The sequence below is a fragment of the Myotis brandtii genome, unplaced genomic scaffold (assembly GCF_000412655.1).
Source record: "Myotis brandtii unplaced genomic scaffold, ASM41265v1 scaffold687, whole genome shotgun sequence".
Classification (NCBI taxonomy): domain Eukaryota; kingdom Metazoa; phylum Chordata; class Mammalia; order Chiroptera; family Vespertilionidae; genus Myotis; species Myotis brandtii.
This window is the reverse complement of record NW_005370687.1, coordinates 1,528,769-1,544,669: the sequence shown is the minus strand read 5'-3', so window position 1 is coordinate 1,544,669 and position 15,901 is coordinate 1,528,769. Positions and strand designations below refer to the sequence as shown.

Genomic DNA, 15,901 nt, shown 5'->3' with positions numbered 1-15,901 from the left:
TTTTGGTTGATTTTTCTTTGTTAAATGGCATTTAAATATATAAAATAAATATCAAAAATATAAGTCTTTGTTTTACTATGGTGGCAAATATCAAAAAATTCTATATGTGACACGGCACCAGAGTTAAGTTAGGGTTTTTCAAAATGCTGACACGCCGAGCTCAAAAGGTTCGCCATCACTGGCCTAGAAGGAGGCAGTGCTGGCTGGCCTTCTAGGCAGCCCCAGGCCGCTCCGCCCACCCGCGCACCCGGCTGCTGGCTGAGGCGCTCCTGGAACTGCGCCCGCTCGTGCAGGATGGAGTGCTCCCGCAGGTGGGGCTGGCGGCTCTGCAGCGTGTAGTTCCTCATGTCCATCTTCATCAGGCCCAGAACCTGGAAGATCCCCCTGAAAGATAGAACAGCGTGTTCATGCTCCAAGAGGGTCTCCGGGAGTCAGGGGGCTCTAAACTGACAGCCCTGCCCCCTCATTTACAAAGAGGACACGGGAGCCAGGACCCAGGCCCAGAGCGAGCGGGCGGCAGCGTGGGAAACAGGTGTCTGGACCTCGAAGCCTCGGAGCCAGACCTCCTCCCACAAGCCACTCTGCTCTTAAAAAGGGCGTCGGTGGAAGACCACACCAGACACTAACCATTCTCTCTGGGAAGTGGCATTATAGGTGGTGCTGTTTCTGGGCCAATTACTTTATTTTATTTTATTGATTTGAGAGAGAGAGAGGAAGGAATGGGGAGAAAGACAGAAAGAAAGAGAGAGAGAGAGAGAGAGAGAGAGAGAGAGAGAGAGAGAGAGAGAGACTTGTTCCACTTATTTATGCATCACTGGTTGATTCTTCTATGTGCCCTTACTGGGGATCAAACCCACAACCTTGGAGTATTGGGACGACGATCTAACCAACTGAGCTACCTGGCCAGGGTTGTGGGTCTACTATTTTTTTTTTAATTTTCTGGAGCTATGAAATGGGGATAACCCCTCACCTCTGCCCCTCATACTATGTGAACTGCAACAAGAAAACCTGGGAAAGCATACATGAATGTTGCATGGTAGGATGTTATATGGGGCCAGCCCACCTGAGGATCCCCAGAGGGCCCTGCAAGGCCATCTTTGGAAAAGAAAAGCTCATAGGCCAGAGAGAAGGACTCAGGATGGGGTCCTTCCTGAGCAGCTGAGATGGGGCAGCCAGTCGGGGTGTGGCCCGGGGGCGGCAGGTTCCAGGGACAGTAGCCAGGCTTCACCTCAGGAGCAGAGCGGAGTCTGTGATGCCGTCTAGCTTCTGCACGGCCTTATCCCGAACTGGCGCGCACAGCAGGGTCATCATGCTGAGGATGCTCTTGGAGAGACGGAGGATGTTCAGGTCCCCGTGCTCCGCTTCCCGCTGCAGCAGGTCGGTGGCCAGAGCTTCCTCCACCTCACTTCTTAGGCGGCTCTGGCGTGGCAACAGCAGCGACAGCAAGATCTGCCCAGGAAGAAAGCCCAGGAGGCCGCACTCTGCTCAGAGCCCCAGTTTCCTCATAGAAACCCCATTAGCCACACACATCCCAGCCGGTGTCTGCTGTTCAGAGAGAGGGGGAGAGATTCTCTCTCTCTCAAGGGAATCAAACCCAAAACCTGGGTATGTGCCCTGACTGGGGATCGAACCTGCCATCTCAGCCTACAGGATGGATCGGCACTCCAACCAACTGAGCCACCCCAGCCGGGGCCCAGGCTGTGTCTTTTAAAGATCAAGAAGTCAGGTCCCTAAATTTCCTAATATTTATCTTTGTTTAAGGACCAATAATAGGCCACGGCTTTAGGAATCAATTACAGCAATAAGATCTCATTCTCCAGGCAGGATGAGATAGAGAGAGAAACAAGATGAAGGCGTGTGATAAAAAGGAACTCAGGGTGCAACAAATATAAAATACACACCACACGGCAACGAGGTGCTCTTCATTTTAAAAAGCAGGCATGCTTGAGATTTACTTCAAAGAGCAAGGAGGAACTAGGCAAAGGAACTGTCAGGTGTCACCGGAAATAGTCTATTAACTGAAAATGTAAGGTCCCTGTGAGCAGTCTCTGCCTCATCTCCGTGCCTCTGTAGCAGACAGAACACAGCAGGGTCGAGGGATGGGGTTCGATGAACGTCCGTTTAATTGAATGGAACACCGTGTTGTCATAACAAGATCCCATGTGCTCAGCTTCGCTGTAAGCTGTGGAAATGGAAGCTGCTCTGTACCCTGTACTTCATGGTGAACTATGCCAGTTTCACTCTGGAGCCCTCAGCACCTCCCATGTGACAGCGAGAGGAAGAGGTCCCCCTGGTCCGTGCGCTCCCCCGGGCAAGCCTGGCACCCCGCTTCTCTTTGTTCAAATTACTGTCTTGTTTCTTCATCCTGATTAGACATTGAGTGATACAAAACTGGCATAAGAGAAGTTCTCACTGAAATGGCTGATGTCCATGGCTCTCATGAGCAGCAAGTAGCAAGTATTCCACGTTTTAGATGCCTTAGAACAGGGGTGGGAAACGTCCGGCCCATGGGCTGTATAAGGCCCAAGAAATCATTTGGCCTGGCCCTGCCAAGGCATTAGGGGTGAGTTAGTTAAGTGTTGATAGATGCATGTTTGTTGTTCACAATTTGTATCTTTACCTTTTTCTTCTTCCTCTTCTTAAAGGATACCTTTCAGCATTTCGTATAATACTGGTTTAGTGGTGATGAACTCCTTTAGCTTTTCCTTATCTGTGAAGCTCTTTATCTGACCTTCAATTCTGAATGATAGCTTTGCTGGATAAAGTATTCTTGGTTGTAGGTTCTTGGTATTCAGCACTTTGAATATTTCTTGCCATTCCCTTCTGGCCTGCCAAGTTTCTGTTGAGAAATCAGCTGACAGTCGTATGGGTATTCCCTTGTAGGTAATTGAGTCTCTTTCTCTTGCTGCTTTTAAGATTCTCTCTTTGTCTTTTGCTCTTGGCATTTTAATTATGATGTGTCTTGGTGTGGTCCTCTTTGGATTCCTTTTGTTTGGGGTTCTCTGCGCTTCTTGGACCTGTAAGTCCATTTCTTTCACCAGGTGGGGGAAGTTTTCTGCCATTATTTCTTCAAATAGGTTTTCAATATCTTGCTGTCTCTCATCTTCTGGCACCCCTATTATTCTGATGTTGGTACGCTTGAAGCTGTCCCAGAGGCTCCTTACACTATCTTCGTATTTTCGGATTCTTTTTTCATTTTGCTTTTCCGGTTGGGTGTTTTTTGCTTCTTCGCATTTCAAATCTTTGACTTGATTCTTGCGCTCCTCTGGTCTGCTATTGGGTGTCTGTATAATATTCTTTATTTCAGTCCGTGTATGCTTAATTTCTAGTTGGTTCTTTATCATAGCATCGAGGGTCTCATTAGTTTTCGTGACTCTCTCCTCAAGTTTATTGACAGCTTCTAGCACATTTTTGCAAGCCCTCAAAATTGCGATTTTTAGCTCTATATCCTCCATTTCTGTCATGTTTTTTTGTCTCCGCATTTTTTATGCTTTCTTGGTGCACCCCCTAGTGGTCTTTGTGCGCAGTCTTGTTCTAGTTGAGCCTTGATTGTTGTAGTTAATACTAGAGGGATTTGACCACCAGGCCGACTGGCTGTGTGAATCAGCTGTGTCTGCCGCGGAAAACTTCTGTCCTCTGGGGAGGTGCTAATCTAGCCTTTGCCTGAGGCGATCTGGCAAATGGCTCTGCGCAGGGCTTGGGCGGGGCGGGCTCAACAGGGCGGGCGGGCGGAGGGAGCGGTTATGGCCCCTCTCAGTCCCGTTCCCAGAGGCTCTGCTTCTCAGAACCCCCGGAACCGCTGCAAACCTCGGAGGGAAAGCTGCCTTCCAACTGATGCCAGACACTCCCGCTTCTCCCGTTTGGGTCCGAGTCCCCAGCGATTCGCCCGTATCTGGAGCTCAGAGTCTGAGACTCCCCCCTGACCGAAAACGACAACCGCGCTCTCAGCCACCAGCCCGCTTTGCGCGCGCACCTCCGCACCTGAGTATTTTCCACACTGCGCCTCCTCTGAGCCTCGGTGTGCTGTTATTTTTCCTTCTAGTTGAAGAGTCTCTCCTCAGCCAGCCTTCCTGTGGTTCTGGGTGATGTCCGTTCCGTCTTTTAGTTGTATTTTTGAAGTGGTTGTTTGCGGCAGCAGTCTGCGGTGTTTACCTATGCCGCCATCTTGGTCTCTTCGACAGCAGGCTAATTTTTAAGTTGACCATTTTGCATGGCCTGTGAGTGATGTTATAAACATCCAAATGGCCCTGAGCAGGAAAAAGGCTCCCCACCCCTGCCTTAGGCAGGCAGACTGGAGGATGGCTAGTCCCCCGCATCATGCAGCTGCCGTGGGCCCGGTGAAGCTGGCAGAGCTCCAGAGGTGTGCACCTGGCCAGCCAAGTCCTCCCAGGTGAACGGCCGGCGGTGTGCCTCACGGTACCCACCGTGAAAAAGCAGTGCAGCCCTTGCAGGCCTTTGCGTCGAGGCCGCATACAGCACCTCAGGGTTTTGTGGAGGTGGAGGGACTCTGGTGCCAATCTGGTACGCCACGTGACTCATCATAAGTTCCTAGCTGGCACATAACTTCTTCAGTAAAAGGTTCATCTTCACCTCAAGCAAGCCCTGTCCACGGTTCTTCTCCACTGTTCGTTCCGGGTGTATAAAAGACACTGCAAAACGGTCCTCCTTCGGAGCATTTGAGATCTTGCTTCCTGGCATGTTGTCAGTTTGGCTCAAGTAAACTCAAACTCTTACAATTAAAAACCCTCTACAGTTCTGATTCGACACCCATTTTGAGTCGCTCATAGGTTACCAATTTCAAGTGGGAACCAGAGCCCGTGGAGGCTCCGCAGCAAGTCCAGGCAGCTGTACCAGCCACACGACCACTTGGCCTTACCATCCAGCAGGGCCAAGATACTTGAAGTGCCCGTGGCAAGTAAGGGTGCCGTCCAGCACCTCTGGCCAGCAGGGGCCACACAGCACAGGTCTCCAGGGGTTTGGAGCACAGCTATGCAGAACGACTTGCCTTTGGAGAAATGGTTCTGGCTGGCTCCTGGGCCTCGTCAGAAAGTAAGCCCTGACCATCGGACATCGGGCAGCCCTGGGGGCTGCGCTCCTCTCATGAGGAGCTCGGTGTTGTCCGACCTGCCCAGCGGTGAGACTGGGTGACGGGGGGGTTCAGTGTGTGGAGGCTGTGTATGGAAGCTGAGCAGCCAAAGGAGTGAAATGTGACATTCATCACTTGATTGTCTCTCTGCCCTAAATCCACCCTTGTTTTCTCGGCTCTGAAAGAAATGAAGTCCTTTAAATATTTTTTCTTTACTAGATGGTAAACTTTAAGCATCATCTGTAGAGGGCACTATTAATTAGTTTCTATGCAGCATAACAAATTACCATACACTCAGAGGCTTAATTAAGCATATATAGCCTGGTTGGTATGACTCAGTGGTTGACCCATGAACCAGGATGTCATAGTTAAGATTCCTGGTCAGGACACATGCCCGGGTTGTGGGCTATCCCCAGTAGGGGGCAGGCAGGAGGCAGCTGATCAGTGATTCTCTTTCATCACTGATGTTTCTAAACTCTCTCTCCCTCTTCCTTTCTCTCTAAAATAAAAACATATTTTTTTAAAAAAGAAAAAGAAAGCATATACATTTGTTGTCTCACAGCATCTGTGGGTCAGGGGTCCAGGCACAGTTTATTTACTGGGTCCTCTGTTCAGGGTCTCGCCAGGCTGTAATAAGGTGTCAGCTGGGCTCATTCAAATCGTGGCTGAATTCACTTCCTTACAGCTGTAACCCGAAGGGCCCCAGCTTCTGACTGGCTGCTGGCTGGCTGCTGGCTGGAGGTTGGTCCTGAGGCACCTGCAGCTCCCTGCCAGGTGGCCTCTCCATAGGCATCTGTTTGTTCTTCCAGGCCCGCAGGAGGACCTCCGTCTGCTGAGAGTCTTCCGCAGTGAGGTGTGACATCCCACCACCTTTGCCATATTCCACTGGTTAGAGGTAAGTTACAGATCTCGTCCCCATCAAGGAGACAGGACTATTTAAGGATGTGAATCTCGGGGTGGGGTGGGGGCAGGTCGCTTTAGGGTGTGCCCATCACATACTAGAAAGACAAGGCAAAAGCCGAGAGCCTTTCTCTCCGAGTAGACTGCTCAGTTGGCAGCTCCTGCAGGAGGCATGGCTGTGCCAGCGCCCGGCTCCCACGGCCTGAGTGGCGTCTCCCAGGTGGGCTCCTGCCGTGCACTGTGCTCAGCAGCACACACAGGCCAGCAACTTCCCCGGCACAGCTGTGCCCTCCCAAGTGGACCCTTGGGTGTCTATGTCAGCCTCGGTGTGGTGGGCTCGCCTTAGAGCTGATTTTCCGGTATTCCTGAGAGTTCCCCTTGCTTCTGACTAGCCCAAAGCCCTCATTTCTCCAATGCCCTGTGGTAATTTTTATATTAAAACTCCTTGTTGAAATGACTCTGCGATTCCTGTATACAGGTTAGATTCTGACTGATTCATGGGCCATGCCAGTTGGCATTTGCTAGCCACTGACATTCGAATGAGCTGGGATGCCTGGGATCTTTACACCTACCAGCGGAAGGCTGGTGACTCACCTCTTTAATTTCTTTCAGAAGTTCAAGAGCACAGCTGAAGTCTGGGGGCGTAGCTGATAGCTGCTCTTTAAGGTGATCCCAAAAGGCATTGTGCATTGCGTCCTTGGCCTGGCCTTCCAGACTGTAAAGGGGTTAAATACAAATTACTTTCTCTGTCCAAAAACTGCCATAAGGTCCTGTCTCCTAAGCCCCACACAGACAGTGTTTGCTGAGATAAAAGACCATTATACTGACAGGGGAAGGCCAAGAACTGCGTGTGGCTTGCAGCAGAGTTGAAGAGCTGGGGTCAGACGTGGATGTCGAGGGCCCGGTGATCCAGAGCCGCCCTCCCTCTGCGGCAGGAAGAACGCTGAGCAGAGGCCAGGTGGAGCTCTGGCCCTGATTTTGCACCCGGCCTAGATGACACGGGGCTTGGTTTCTATTTGTGTGCATATACAGCAATGCACTAAAGAGTCTGTCATTGCCCTCTAGTCCTCAGATCCAGGAAAGGATTTTCCCTCTGACTGCACATTGCACTGAAATACCCACAGAAGATACTTCCAAATCGGCATCTAAATGGAATTCACTATCTTCCTCCTCCAGACCGGCTCCTCCTCTACCCCAGGCTCAGTGCCACTACCAGGCAGCCAGTCATGGCAGCCAGGAAGATTGGTCCTTTTACCCTTAAAAAAACAGAAGCAAAGGCAATTCCATTTAGAAAGCATAGTCTTTTCAACAAACGGTGCTGGAACAACTGGACACCCACAGGCAAAAATATGACTCAGACACAGACCTTCTACCTTCCACAAATGGCTCACAGACTAAACATAAAACTATAAAACTTCTAGACGATAACTAGGAGAACATCTAGGTCACCTTGGGCTTTTCTATGACTTTCAGATACAACACCAAAAGCAAGACCCAAAAAAGGAAAAAAATTGGTAAGTTGCACTTCATTAAAATTAAGAACTTCTGCTCTCTGAGAGACACTGTTATGAGAATTAAAAGACAAGCCACAGACAGTCTTTGCTAAGCACACATCTGATAAAGGATTGTTTTCCAAAATATACAATGAACTCCTAAAACTGAACAATAAGAAAACAAACAACCCAATTTTAAAATGAAAAAGATCTGAACCGACACCTCACCAAAGAAGATATGCAGATGGCAAATAAGCCTATGAAAAGATGGTCAGCAACATATGTCATTAGGGAACCGCAAATTAAAATACAGATGGGATACTGTACACACCTATCAGAAAGTCCAAAACCCAGAACACTGGGGCAGCAGGAGCTCTCAGTCACTGCTGCTGGGGATGAAGATGGTGCTGCCACTCTGGAAGACAATGTGACAGTTTCTACAAAACCGAGCACACCCTTGCCATACGATCCAGGTATCATGTTCCTTGGCATTTACTCATGTGAGCTGAAAACTGTGTCCACACAAAAGCCTGCAAATGGAGGTCGATAGAGCTTTATTCATAATCGCCAAAGCTTGGAAGCAACCACGATGCCATTCTATAGGTGAGTGGGTAAATGGAAGGTTATTCAGTGCTGAAGAGGAATGAGCTCTCAAGACCCCCAAAGACACAGAGGGTCCTTACATGCGCACTGCCGAGTGAGAGAAGCCAATCTGAGAAGGCCACCTACTGGATGAGTCCAAATACAGGACCTTCTGGAAGCCTATGGAGACAGCATACAGATCGCTGGTTGCCAAGGATTTGGGGGGCTGTGGTGGGACGGGGCGCGGGGGAGGGAGGTGAGGAAGGATGAAGAGGTGGAGCTCAGTGGAATTTTAGGGCAGTGAAATTACTATGTATGATACAGTAATAGTGGATACACATCATTATACATTTTCAAAACCCATAGTATATACATCTCAAAAAGTGAACCCCAACATAAACTATGGACTTGAGTTAATGTGTTGATACTGGATTGTCCATTTTAACAAATGCACCACACTAATAAAGATGTAAATAATAGGGGAGTAGGTGGGAACTCTGTAATTTCTGATCATTTTTCTGTAGAACTAAAACTGCTCTAAAAATATCCTATATAAAAAATAGCTAATATGCTAATTAGACTGAACAGCAGAACAACTGTCTGGACAACCTTCCAGATGAAGCCAGGGCTGCGAGGGCCAAGGCAGTTGGGGCTATGAGGGCCGAGCCCCTTGCACAAATTTCGTGCATCGGGCCTCTAGTTAATTAAAAAAACAGAAATGACAGGAATCAATTTTCCTCTGAATGTTTACTTAAATGATGTCTTTGTGCTACAGAGTTAGACTAATAGAAAAAGGACTATTTGAATATTCTGAGGCTGAACCTCATCATTTCCAAATAGGTACTGGTTGTCTTGAATTAAACATCTGCCCTTTAAAAAAGTACAGCAGTAATGCATGCTCCTTGTAAAAAAGGAAAAAAGGCAACACAAAGATGAACAGACAAGTCAAAGTTCCTCTCCCTACTCACAAATCTCAGCCATCAGAGGTAACCAACTATCATCTGTCCCCCGGTCCAGTGTGCGCTGGAATTGTGCTGAGCTCTTTCCTCTTCATCCTATTTATTCAATCCTCCTCTGAGTCCATACATTTTGCTTCTTGAATGTCTCTGGAGTTCATCCCTGCCTACCATCATCTCTTACTTGGACCACCGTCAGAGTCTATTCACGGATCCTCCTGCCTCTGTCTTGTCTCTTTTTAATCTGTTCTCCGCCAGTTCATTCTAAAACCAGTGATTTTCCTAAGATGCAATTCTGATCATGATGTCATGCTCACTTAAAGCCCTTTAAGGGCTTCCCATCACCAGCAGCATAAATGGCTTATACTGCATGACCCTCCTGATACTGCTCTGCTTCCCTTTCCAATTTACCTCCTCCTGTGTCTCAATGCCTTGTGTGCAACCATACCAAGCCCTTGTAAAGCACAGAGCACCTTATACCACCACTCTGTGCCTCCAACATGTTGCTTCCTGTACCTGGAGCAGTCGGCAGCACCTGGAAAGCACCTATTCATCTTCAGAGACTCAACTCAAGTCTTCGTAGGCGAAATCTCCCTCCAGGGCACACCTCTCTGATCCTCCGGGGGCAGCTGATCAAGCTCATTAAGCTCTATACACAACTTATCCGTCATTTTCTGCTATCAGCTGTCTCCCCTACGAAAGCTTCTTGGCAGCAAAAGACGGTGCCTGGCTCACCTACAGCTCCAGCTCTAGTTGTATCTCGCCCCAGCGCTCAGCATTCTGCCCGCCACATAATACGGACTCAACAATGTCTGATGAATGATGCCTAAACATGGGATTTCTTTAGGAACCCACAGCATCGTATGAGCCCAAAGGAAAGCCAATTGCCAATAATGAGTAACCTCAAACTGTTTCCTCCGCCTATGCCGGCCCTGCTCCTTGGCCACAGCCCCCAGCAGACCTCCGCTCCCCTGTTCCATTTTCCTCCCCTCCTGCCACATCTAAGTGGCAAGAGAGGTGGTAGGTCTGGATTTGGGTGAAAACCTGTCCCAGAGGAGCTGGGCGAGGTGTGGACACCTGCTGGCATTGGGCAGGGGGCAGTCAGAGCATGAAGACCAGGGCAGCAGCTTGGGACAGAGAAGGGCACCTTAGTAACAGGTTCCCGGAGTTGTGAATACAAAAGCATGTAAGGCAGTCAGCCAACCTCTGCCATGATTTACCTGGTTATTGGTGGGAATCAGAACTGTTTAAAAAATGTAAAATCTGACGTGACTTTACTCACTTAACTGCCAGTGAGCAGCAGAGCCCTGCGCTTCCTCCTTACTGAGTGCTTCTTACTGCGATGTCAATAGGACTAGGAGGACTCAGAACAAAGCTGGAGGGGGAGGAGGACTATTTATCAACAGGGTTATGAGTCTCATTCACAAATTAAGCTGATCATGAAGCCAGAAAAAAACAGGTGAAAGTGCCACTATTAGAAAATTAATCTTTTTATCTGTGGCTTTTCATCTGTTCTCACTCAAAAGAGTAAGTGATAGGAGCTGGTGTAGGCAGCTGATAAAATGACCCCAAAGATCTGTATTTCCTGGTATTCACACCGTGGTGTACTCTTTCCCTAGAGTGTGGGCTGGGTTTAGGGACTCCCCTCTAGGGAACAGAAGTAGCAGAGCCGGCCGTTCTGTCTTGGGCGGCGACTCCCACACTCTCATTCTCCCAGTGAGGGAAGCCAGCTGCCCTGTGGGGAGGTCTAGGTGGCGAGGGGCTGAGGGATGCCCCCGCCAGCAGGCAACAGGCTGACGGCACAGTTAAGCCATTGCCCAGGTTCTGACCCACAGAAACTGAGAGACAGTGAGCACTGTTTTAGCTGCAGCCATGGCTGGCGATTCCAGGCTGCTTCCTCCGTAGCTGTCAGAGGTCTGACATCCACGTATTTCTATTGGATTATTAACTGAGGTCCCAGAGTGAACAGCCGACAATAGTAATTGCTTTCATTTACTCACTGGTTCAACAAAATTTGCTTCTTGACCCCCTGATACCACCAGTTATAACTGATCACACTTCTGTTTCATTATCTGAAGGCTACTATCCAATGACTGATTGTATCCTATATAATAAAAGGGTAATATGCAAATTGACCCTAACAGCAGAACGACTGGGAATGACTGGTCACTATCACACACAGACCACCAGGGGTCAGATGGTTAATGCAGGAGCTGCCCCCTGGTGGTCAGTGCACTCCCACAGGGGGAGCTCTGGTCAGCCACAAGCCAGGCTGACGGCTGCCAGCACAGCGGTGGTGGCGGGAGCCTCTCCCGCCTCCTCAGCCGTGCTAAGGAGTCCAACTGCAGCTTAGGCCTGCTCCCCGCTGGCAAGTGGACATCCCCCGAGGGCTCCGGGGCTGCCAGAGGGATGTCTGCTTGCCAGCTTAGGCCCATTCCCCTGGGGAGCGGGTCTAAGCCAGCAGGTGGACATCCCCCGAGGGGTCCCAGACTGTGAGAGGGCAATGGACATGCTGAGGACCACCCCCCCCCAGTGCACAAATTTTTGTGCACTGGGCCTCTAGTCATTAAATAAGAATGCTTCCCATCTGGCAAGCAGCCCATTAGTGCTAACACCTACCCCAGGACCAGTAAGAAGGGAAACAAGAGGAGCCTGTACCTGCTTGGAGGTAAAACCTTCTCTTCCCTGTTGGAATCATGATCCATCCCAATCCTGCGGCTCAGCTCGGGAACATCGTTAACTGACTCTGTCAGACCTGTGGCAGAGAGAACTCGTGGTGGGCAATGGGCACCCACACAAGTCTGGTGTCTAGTTATTCACACTCACTAGACTGAGTAGGACCCACGTTTGGATTCGAACTGATCTTACACAAACTCGTTCAATTGTTCTAGTCTTTTATGTTTTCTGAACGCCAGGCCCCATGGGGGTAAGAGAGGACCAAAGAAGTTACTTTATAAAAAACAGCAAGTGAAACTGATTAAGACATTTCTCCTACAAAGTAACAAGTGGCAAAGAAACAATTTATTTGCAAAGATATAAACGCATATTATGATTCCATACTTCTCTTTCTGCTTCTGATAAAGTTAAATTCCCCACACGATGGTACTCAAGGGGCCCACATCACCTGGTCTTCTAAAGCAGTAGCTCCCATATTTTAGTATGTCACAGACTAATAAAATTTCCAAAAAGACTTTGACAACTTGCCAGCTTTCTGTTTAGCCGTCTATGCCCAGAGAAACAAGCAAATATGCAAATAAAACTCCACTCTGCCACCACCGAAACCATCATTTATAGACGAAAGCCCAGGGTAGCCTCCAAAAGAACAGACAGGGAATCCTGCCAGAGTAAAGAGCAGTCCTGTAAGTGGAATCAACTTAGCTTTAGGAAGAACTCAGCACAGTAGCTTTATTTCGTTTTACTAAATATTGCTAAGCATTTTTGTCACTAACGTTTGGGAACCACTGTTGAAGTTGTTAGTAAAGACCCAACCAGTAGATTCTCATGAAATAGGCATATATGGTAGTTACACTGGATACTTGGCATCTAAAACAAAGTTTCACACAATAAACCATTTTTCTCACTCTCTTTCAACGAAGCGTCATTTGTTCACAGGAAAGTATTTGGCTCCTAGATGTGCAGGGGATACTGAGGAACTAAGACTGGCCATGACTTGGTAATTGTTGAAGCTGGTGATGATGAAATGGGGATTTATTATTCTAGCCTCTCTACTTTTGTAAATGTTTTGAGTTTTCCATTTATAAAAAGCTTTAATGGCCCTAGCCCGTTTGGTTCAGTGGATAGAACATTGGCCTGTGGACTAAAGGGTCCCAGGTTCGATTCCGGTCAAGGGCACATGCCTGGATTGCGGGCTCAACTCCCAATAGGGGGCGTGCAAGAGGCAGCCCATCAATGATTCTCTCTCATCATTGATGTTTCTATCCTTCTCTCTTTCTCCCTTCTCCTCTGAAATCAATAAAAATATATTTTAAAATAAGATTTCATGATGCAAAAAGTAAAGTTATTGTAGAAAAGAGGTTACATAGGTGAATGCCTTTGTTCTTAGAAGATACATGATGAAGTTTTTAGAGGTACATGACTTATTTTCCATGAGAAAAAATATAGAGCGTGCGTACAGGCAATGTGGCAGAAAAGCTAACCCTGTGGGCATCACTATGTTCTTTTTAACTTTCCAACAAATTTAAAATATTTCAAAGTGAAAAGTTAAGGGGTGCATATATCCTTTCTGATTGGTGATTTGGGTTTCTTGGGATATAATCCTAGAAGTGGGATCTCTGGGTCAAATGGGAGTTTCATTTTTAATTTTTTGAGAAAACTCCATGCTGTTTTCCACAGAGGCTGTACCAGTCTGCATTCCCACCAGCAGTGCACTTTTCTCCACAATCTCACCAATACTTGTCATTTGTTGATTTGTTGATGACAGCCATTCTGACAGGTGTAAGATGATACCTCATTGTCATTTTAATTTGCATCTCTCAGATCAGCTGTGCTCAACCTGTGGGTCGAGACCCCTTTGGCGGTCGAACGACCCTTTCACAGGGGTCGCCTAAGACCATCCTGCATATCAGATATTTACATTATGATTCATAACAGTAGCAACATTACAGTTATGAAGTAGCAACAAAAATAATTTTATGGTTGGGTCACAACATGAGGAACTGTATTTAAAGGGCCAGAAGGTTGAGAACCACTGTCTTAGATGATTAGTGACTGAGCATTTTTTCATATGTCTCTTGGCCATTTGTATGTACAGTTTGGAGAAGTGTCTATTTAGGTTCTTTGCCCATTTTTCAATTGGATTGTTGGTCTCTCCTTTGTTAAGTTGTATGAGTTCCTATATACTTTGAAATTTACCCCTACTGGATGTATCATTGGCAAATATATTCTCCCATGCGGTGGGCTCTCTTTTCACTTTGTTGATCGTTTCTTTTGCTGTCCATAGCAACACAATTTAAAACAGCTAAGATTTGAAAACAGCCCAAGTGCCCATCGGCAGATGAGTGGATAAAAAAAGCTGTGGTACATTTATTTCTATAATGGAATACTATGCAGCAGTAAAAAAGAAGGAATTCTTACCATTTGCAACAGCGTGGATGGACCTGGAAAGTATTATGCTAAGCAAAATAAGCCAGTCAGAAAAAGATAAATATCACATGATCTCATATAGATAAGTATATATGGAATCTAATGAACAAAATAGATCCGTAGACATAGAAGCATGGAGCAGACTAACGAATTCCAGAGGGAAGGTGGAGTTGGGGGTGGTCGAGGGGAGAGATTAACTGGGGAACTTATATGCATAGCCCATGGACACAGACAATAGTGTGGTGAAGGCATGGGAAGGGCAGGTGCAGGGTGGAGGGGGTCAATGGGAAAAAACGACAAAGGGGACATCTGTAATACTTTCAACAATAAAAATAAATTTTAAAAAAAGTTAAGGGGGAAAAGGTGATTATAAGATTTACCAAAGTTCCTGCTTAGGTGAATTGAACCTTAAGTGGATAGTTGAAATTCCCTTTGTTTTTCAGCCTCTGAAGTCTTTAGTCCCAGCTAAAATGGGCAAACACAGTCAAATATGTAAACTTACCAATAATTCACTAATTCAAAATGAGAATTAAGAGAAAATCTTCAGCAATTGAGCTATAGCAGCTTACTGAAGGACTGAGGGAAATATACACAGGCACACTTTCCAACGACAACAAATCCAAGTTCATTGCTCTGACAAGACTGGATGCTCCCTACAGCACATGCAACTCCAACAGCCGCTCAGGAAGGAGGGCCCACAGAGGAAGCAGAGGCAAAGTGCAACTAAGACAGGTTTTTTTAATTCCTGATCCCAGTGACAAAGACATTTTCGAGATAACTAACTAACTCAACCAAGTCAACCTAGTATATACAATTTCAAATTTATTTTTTTTAAAGAAGAATTTGATTATTTTACTGAGAGTTGATTGTCAACTCTGGATTCATTAAAAAAGCCACCTCAAGAACTTAAATTGCTTAAATTGTATTTACCAAAAAACCCACTTTGACTCCACATTTCAAATCTGGATTCCAAAGCACCCAATTTGCCGCTTTAGTGCCAGTCTCTTAACCAGCAGCGACCCCATGTGGCTACAGGAGAAACAAACGTAATTCAAGTAGCAGGGCCTTGAAGTAATTTTTCTCACTTCAATCTTCAAGAATTTAACTCACGCCCTTGCTGGTTTGGCTCAGTGCATAGAACATCGGCCTGTGGACCAAAGGGGTCTGAGTTCGATTCCCGTCAAGGGCAACATACTTTGGTTGCAGACTTCTCCCCGGCACAGGCCCTGGTTGGGGCGCGTACAGGAGGCAACCAATCCATGTGTTTCTCCCCCATCGATGTTTCTGTCTTTCCCTCTCTCTTCCACTTTCCCTAAAAATAAACGAAAAAATATCCTCGGGTGAGGATTAACCAAAAAAAAAAAAAGAAAAAAAAAGAATTTAACTCATGTTGTTGGATGTGGACAGGTCTGCCGATGGGTGACTAGGTACACTCTGCAGATGGTTATAGGGGAAATGCAGGCTGGGTCCCAGTGAGATTGGACCCAGCAAAGCGACCTTGTGCTCCGATAGGAACATCTACAGTGTGAGGGGCGTGGGAGCCCGGGGCAGTCGCTTCTGGAGATAATGAAGTGCTGAGAGAACACAATTCCGGCCTGGGATCACTGGGTTCCTTATCATCCTGCCATTTTCCACCTACAAACTGAAAATACAAGAACAACGAAGATGGCTTGGAACCGACGGGGCCTCAGGATGGAGCCTCGGACCGGACGCCGGGCGGCTCTGCTGGGAGGGCCCAGCAAGGACTGCTCGCTCTCCTGGGGACGACTCAGTGCCGGTCC

At 47.3% G+C, this 15,901-nt stretch overlaps 1 protein-coding gene across 1 annotated transcript in view; it reads right to left on the bottom strand.

The window, feature by feature from the left end:
- Positions 1-11,798, bottom strand: part of TCP11 (t-complex 11, testis-specific) — a 14,305-nt gene extending 2,507 nt beyond the window's left edge. Inside the window, exons 1-4 of the mRNA XM_005881745.2 lie at positions 11,676-11,798; positions 6,581-6,701; positions 1,229-1,449; positions 154-384 (exon numbers count right to left, since the gene is read on the bottom strand). Of these exons, the coding sequence (XP_005881807.1) occupies positions 154-384; positions 1,229-1,449; positions 6,581-6,701; positions 11,676-11,722 (620 nt within the window). The 5' untranslated portion in view covers positions 11,723-11,798. The remainder of the gene's footprint in view (positions 1-153; positions 385-1,228; positions 1,450-6,580; positions 6,702-11,675) is intronic.
- Between the last annotated feature and the right edge of the window lie 4,103 nt (positions 11,799-15,901).